A 7,231-nucleotide genomic window follows, 5' to 3' on the forward strand; every position below is an offset into this window, starting at 1 on the left:
AAATTAAATCTAATCTAATTAAATCACTAATTGATTTTAATTATTAAATCTAAAAAATCTAATCAAATCCTAATTACTAAATTAATCAAAATTATGCTAAAAATAAAATCAATAAAATCTAAATCTAATTATTTTAAAAAAATATTCTAATTACTAAATCTAATCTAATCTAATTAAATTTTAAATTCTAAATTAATCCTAATTATTAAATCCAATCAAATCCTAAATCTAATCAAATAAAATTAATGTTAGGAAAAAAATCAAATCAAATTAGAACTAATACTTTTGTGTTTTTTATGATTTATGAAAATAATTAAATGGAGTGTACTAATTAAATTAGATCTAATTAAGTTAAAAATTAGAAGGAAAAAATATTTATTTGGTTAAATAGCCCTAATCCTAATTTGTTAATGATTTTAATGGTTAAATAAATAATTAGAAGTTAATTAAATAGAAAATATAAAAAGAATGGAAAAGAAGTGGAAAAGGGTACCGATGGAGGATTCGACAGCGGTTCGATTGCGCGGCGGCCGGATCTCGTTCGTGGACTCGTCGGCTGCGTTCGTGAGGCGCGTAGGAGTGGACAGGTGCGGCGGTCGTTGCTGGTTTCAGAACTTTCTCCTTCTCTTGATTTTTTGTATGTATCATACCCACATGAGAGGGAGTTATCACAACTCATTCCATCTTTTTCCTTCAATCAAAGAAAAGAGAACAAATACAAATTAAATTAAAACAAGTACGCTAACAATAGATGAAAGGTGAACAAGAAAAGGAGTTCGATGGAGAGTTGAGAGGTGTGGATCGGGATCGGAGCTGCGCGTTGGTGTCAGATTCTCGGCAGACAACATTTGCTTTTTGTATCATCTTTTCCTGCAAAAGAACTTGAGTGATGTGTTAATTAGTTTGAAGAAAGAAAAAAACTATGAGAAAAAAAGCGATAATCATGGTATTGTGTTTATGTAATAGTTGTGGAATTTGTGAGGAACAATGGAGAACAATGTTATTTAAAGGAAAGGTGATGTTGATGAATGTTAATGGCTTTGCAATTGAAAGAGGTTTGGAAAATATTATACAGTGAATATTAGTTTGGTGAAACAAGGTTTTATGATTGTGTTCATAATATGTACGTGAGAGAGAATGAAGTGAAAAGGGGTAGAGAATTGTTAGAAATTGTTTGTTTAGTATAGAGAATGTTAGTATATTTATACAAAAACATTAGGTTAACATAAATAGTAAAAAAAATCAATAATTAATTAATAAATCACAATTCTAAATCAAATATGATTTGGTATTGATTTATGAAATATTTAACTAATTATATTGATTATTTCCTAAACTATGGAATTATGCAATATTTAAAAATGTGAACAAAATATTTGTAAATCTTTTTTTATTTTGATTTTTTGGACTAAAAAAGCATAAAAATGGAGAAAAGTGAAAAGTAAAAATATTTTAAAAATGCTTAATTAAATAATATGAAAATTAAAATTAAATGATTAAAAAAACTTATTTTTTGTGTTTTTTTAATATAAATGAAAATAAAGTTAGGACTAAAGTCAGAAACGAATAAAAGGGGAAAATGTTAGAAGTGACATTCGAACCCGGGACCTCTCGTTCTTGTACCTTTTACCCTCAAATTCATACCAAATGTGCTATGCCACTTATTCAAAATAAAATGATATTTTCAAATATATGAGGGCAAATTTTGGGATACAACAAATAATACTATCACTCAAGGAAAACCTTAAGAATAGGAAGGACCTTACAAATTAGGGATAAGTAACTCTTAAATGCTTGCTCACAACAAATCAAATCTTCAAATACTTTTCACACCTTATTTTTTCAAAACATCTTTCAAGATAACACTTTGTATACATCCGTACAAGGATCATTACAAAGTTAAACTCTTTTAGAAACTATTTTTCTAAACACACACCGCATTTTTAAATAAGTCAAACAAAAACAAAAGTGAGCTAAGCAATTAAGAGCCCATGGATAACCATGGATACAAAGGGTGTTAATATCTTCCCTTTGTATAACCTATCCCCCGAAATCAAAATATTTTAAAAGGTCTTTCCTGTTCTTTCTGCCTTTCCTAATTGGATAAAATAAAAGTTGGTGACGACTCTTGCTAACCGCAACATGTTTTGCGAAATAACAAAACAAAAAGTCAGTTCTCCCACCGTATTATAGTCAGATTATTCCTCTCATAAATCATAAGTTGTCTAGAAGCATAAGCTACCACTTGTCCTTTTGGCATAAACACACCTCCCAAATCCATCAAAGAAGCATCACAATACATAACAAACGGTTCCAACAGATCCGACAAAATTAAAATAGGAGCAGTTGTCAACCTTCTCTTAAGTTCTTGAAAATTAACCTCACATTGTGAAGTCCAAATAAAAGCTTGACCCTTCCTAGTCAATTGCGTCAACGGTAAAGCTAACTTAGAAAATCCCTCAATGAACTTCCTGTATAACCAGCCAAACCAAGAAACTTCTAATCTCATAAACAGATTTCGGAGCTTCCCATTGAGATACAGCCTCAATCTTCGACGGATCAACCAAAATACCTCCATTTGAAATCACATGCCCAAGGAAACTCACTTCCTTCAACCAAAATTCACACTTAGAAAGTTTTGCATACAATCTCTTCTCTATCAACACCAATAAAACAATCCTCAAATGCTCAGCATGATCATCTTCACTCTTAGAATAGATCAAAATATCTTCGATAAACACAACCACAAACTTATTAAGATAATCATGAAAAATCCTATTCATATACTCCATGAATACACCAGGTGCATTAGTCACACCAAAAGGCACAACAAAATACTCATAGTGTCCATACCTCGTTCTAAAAGAAGTTTTCTGAATATCTTCCGCCTTCACACGAATTTGATGATACCCAGATCCCAAATCTATCTTACTGAACACATGTGCACCCACCAATTGATACATAAAATCATCAATCCTTAGAAGTGCATACTTGTTCTTAATCGTCACCTTGCTCAGTTGTCTATAGTCCACACAAAGTCTCATAGAACCTTCCTTTTTCTTAACCAACAAAACAGGGGCACCCCACAGCGACACACTCAGACGAATAAACTTCTTCTCTAGTAAATCCTCAAGTTGACTCTTCAACTCAGAAGCTGACATCCGATATGGAACCATCGATACAGGACTAGTTCTAGGAACTAAATTAATTGAAAACTCAACTTCACGTTCCGGTGGTAAATCACTTACATCCTCAGGAAATACCTCTGCAAAATCACGAACTATTGGAAATTCTTCAATTATTCTCTTATCATGAACATCCAAGTTTTCTAACAACATAAACAACGTCGATCCATCTTGCACTGATTCATCAACTTGCTTAGCAGATAAAAACACATCTTCCTTAACACCAGATTCAGGAAAGATAATCGTCTTATCAAAACAACTGATATACACACGATTGAACTCCAACCAGTTCATACCCAAAATCGCACCAATTTGCTCTAACGGAAGACAAACTAAATCAATTCCAAAATCTCTACCAGAGATACTCAACAGACAATTAAAACACACAAAAGAAGTAGACACAGAACCCATACAAGTCTATCAATAACCATACTTCTACGCATATCAGAAAACACAAGATTTAATCTCATAGCACAATCCAAATAAATGAAAGAATGCGTTGCACTAGTATCAATAATAGAAATTAAAGGTATACCATTAATAAAGCACGTACCTCGGATTAGCCTATCATCAGCAGTGGTCTCAGAACAAGACAATGCAAACACCTTCCCTTTCGCTTGCTCCTTCTTTGGTTTGTCACACTTGGTACTAATGTTCCCTTGCTCACCACAATTGTAGCAAGTCACACCCAAACCACTCCTACAATCCACAGCTTTGTGACCCAGCTTGTCACACTTGAAACACTTTACAGGATTCTTGTTGCATTCATTAGCATGATGTCCTTCAACACCACACTTGTAGCACTTAATCGGAGTAATGAATACTCCCCCACTTGGATTTCCTCCATAACCGTATTTATGCTTCTTCTTAACGTCATATGATTTCCCATGGTAATGTCCTTTCCCTTTCCCATCATTCTAAGACTTGTAGTGAGAAGCACTCTCTCTACTATCCTCATCATAAATCTGAATCTTGTTAACCAACTAGGAAAAACGAGTAATCCGTTGATAACCAATAGCTTTCTTGATGTCATGACTCGGACCATTCACAAACTTCAAACACTTAGACCTCTCAGCATTCATAGTATTGTAATGAGAGCAATACTTGATCAACTCTTGGAATCTTGCAGCATACTCCGCTACAGTACCATTACCTTGCTTCAACTCAATGAATTCTACCTCTTTCTTCCCACAGACATCTTCCGGAAAATAGTTCTCCATAAAAGCATCACGGAAAAGAGCCCAAGTAACTTCCATGCATTCCTCATTAAATCTTTGCATAGTATTACTCCACCAATCCTCAACTTCTTTCTCTAGCATGTGAGTACCAAACTGCACCTTCTTCATATCGGTACAATTCATGACTCAAAAGATCTTCTAAATTTCTTTCAACCATGCTTGCTCCTTGTCAGGTTCATGCTCTCCTTCAAAGATTGGCGGGTTGTTCCTTTGGAAGTCTCTCAAGGTACGGAACTCATCCTCTTCGCTATTACCAGCATTCGCCTGTGGTACTTGCCCAATAGCACCAGTCAAATGTCTTGGCAATAGCATCATTCCTTCCCGCAACCATTTTCCTAAGGCTATCAACAAACAAACAGACAAACAATATTTATCGTGTCATATACAAAAATCTAATACAACGGGAATAGAAGACATTAATAACCTTGACCAACTGGTCGACCACACTCTGATATCACTAATGTAACACCCCTTTTCAAACCCAAAAATATTTAATATATATATATATATATATATATATATATATATATATATATATATATATATATATATTCACAGAGTAAATAAAATGCATAATCAAAAATTAGTCACATGTTGTTTCCATAACAATGAAAACCCAAATGAAATCATGCAATAATGCACTAATCACCTTATAACACAATTTGAAACTTCATGCTTTCATACATTATGCATATCGCACGCAAAATTATAAATTTCAAGTAGTTTCAATGAATATATCTCATACTATATCCATCTACAAATCATATAACATAATCAACTCATATATATATATATATATATATATATATATATATATATACATGTCATATGAATTCAATATTCTACAACATAGCCATCAACACATTATATTCAAAATATCAAGTTAAACACCATAAGGATAACAATATCCAAACATACAAAAAACATGAGTTCAAAACCTCCAGTGTTACATGATCAGAGCATTTGAATCACTACCTAATCAAAATGATAAAACCGAAAGACTCCTCGGCTAAATCCTCGTGCAAGCACGTTACTCGTCGAAACTTGCACGATGTCACAATGAACATCATTCAAACAGAAGGGTGAGAATTCACGTCATAACAAATACATAATATATGTACAATGAATATAGCATACCATAGTATAATAATTCATCACACTTCATAATTTGAACAAGTTTCACAAATATTGCACATCATACCAATACAATTATCACACAAGCAAACACATCAATTCAACAATCAGATAACAACAATGTGACTCGAAATGCAATTAATGCGACTCATGCATGTGGTACCATGTGAGTATCAAGGTCACCGCTCCCGATTAAAAACCAGAGCCACACTTCCGATCCGTACAAGATCAAAGCCCTCAAAATATGAACATATAGTTCACCGCTTCCGAATCCACAGAAGGAACAAAGCCGCTTTTGTTTCCACACAAGGATCAAAGCTAACCGGAGTACAATCTCCCCGTGAATGAATGTACAACAATGTCCACAACATATGCAATTAAGATTATCACACAACCTTAATCATCCAAGCATATCTCAATAATTTGCACAATTGGAACCATCCACCAAAACGTTGTACAACTTGCATCAAGTAGTCATTCACAACAAAGTGCATTCAAATAGCATATATTCATTCACAAAAACCATGAATATCATATCACATAACATATCAATAAATGTTATTCACAATTCATCAAAATCATAACGCACATAAAGATAATCATATGTTATTTGCACAACAACATCATAATTAATTCATCAAGTTCTAACCATTCAAATCATATCCTATAGGTATTCTCATTATCTTTCTAATGCTTAAAACGACACATACAACGGAGTTACGGATCAAACATTACACATCTTATAATTTTGGTAAAACATGGCACTTTCGCCCGGCGGAAGGATTCACTCGTCTGACGCTCCAAGACAGAAACTTGGTCACGAAAAACCCCCTCCCGCCCGTTGGTCTCGCCCGGCGAAGGCGTTGAAATGACCACTCGTCCGGCGAAGCAAAACGCTCGCCCGTCGAAGCACACCTGAAACAGAAAAATATTGTGCGTTTCAGTACTTCCCAACCTAAACCAAATCTGACTCTAACCAACCAAAACTCATCCAAATAGAAAATGATCTCATGTAAAAGGTTCATATTCATGTTTCTAACCATGGGTCAACATTATAACAATATTTTACATGATTGATTCATAAATCTCATGGATTCAACATAAACCCTTACATATAAAATCTATGAATTAGAGAGATGAATACCTAACATACAACTACTCATTACATATATATTCTAGATAATGAAGATTCTCCCTCTTACCTTAGATTACAACTCCCTCTTCTTCAAGATGCTCGCTAATTCCTTCTCTTTCTCTTCTCTTCTCTTGAGCTCTCTTCTTTTATTCTTTTCTCCCAAATGATAATATATCTCTTACTACTCTAAAACCCTATCAATTAGTGTTCTCTCATATTGGGATTAACTCACAAACTCACTTAGTATTCTATTTCTACCATTTTGGTCCAACTAGTTATATCTCCATAATAACATAATTAACCCAACTAGCACAAATATAAGTAAATAATTAAAAAAAACATGAAATAAAAATCGGGATGTTCCAACTAGCATATCATAAATGGGTTTGTGGTATTCCAAAGCAACATATTGTGTCTTAGTTGGGAACTCTAAATTTGATTTTACTGGGGGCATATTTGATAGGAGAAGTACCAATGATAGGTATCACTTACATGGTAACAAGATTATCTCCTATCATAGCAAGAAACAAGCAAGTTGT

General features: G+C 33.6%; 1 protein-coding gene across 1 annotated transcript; it reads right to left on the bottom strand.

Moving 5' to 3' along the window:
* Positions 1-4,168: 4,168 nt before the first annotated feature.
* LOC131597500 (uncharacterized) lies at positions 4,169-4,531 on the bottom strand. Its single transcript, XM_058870195.1, has one exon. The coding sequence runs from the start codon at positions 4,529-4,531 to the stop codon at positions 4,169-4,171; it is 363 nt and encodes a 120-aa protein (XP_058726178.1).
* Between the last annotated feature and the right edge of the window lie 2,700 nt (positions 4,532-7,231).

The sequence above is a fragment of the Vicia villosa genome, linkage group LG4 (assembly GCF_029867415.1).
Source record: "Vicia villosa cultivar HV-30 ecotype Madison, WI linkage group LG4, Vvil1.0, whole genome shotgun sequence".
Lineage (NCBI taxonomy): Eukaryota > Viridiplantae > Streptophyta > Magnoliopsida > Fabales > Fabaceae > Vicia > Vicia villosa.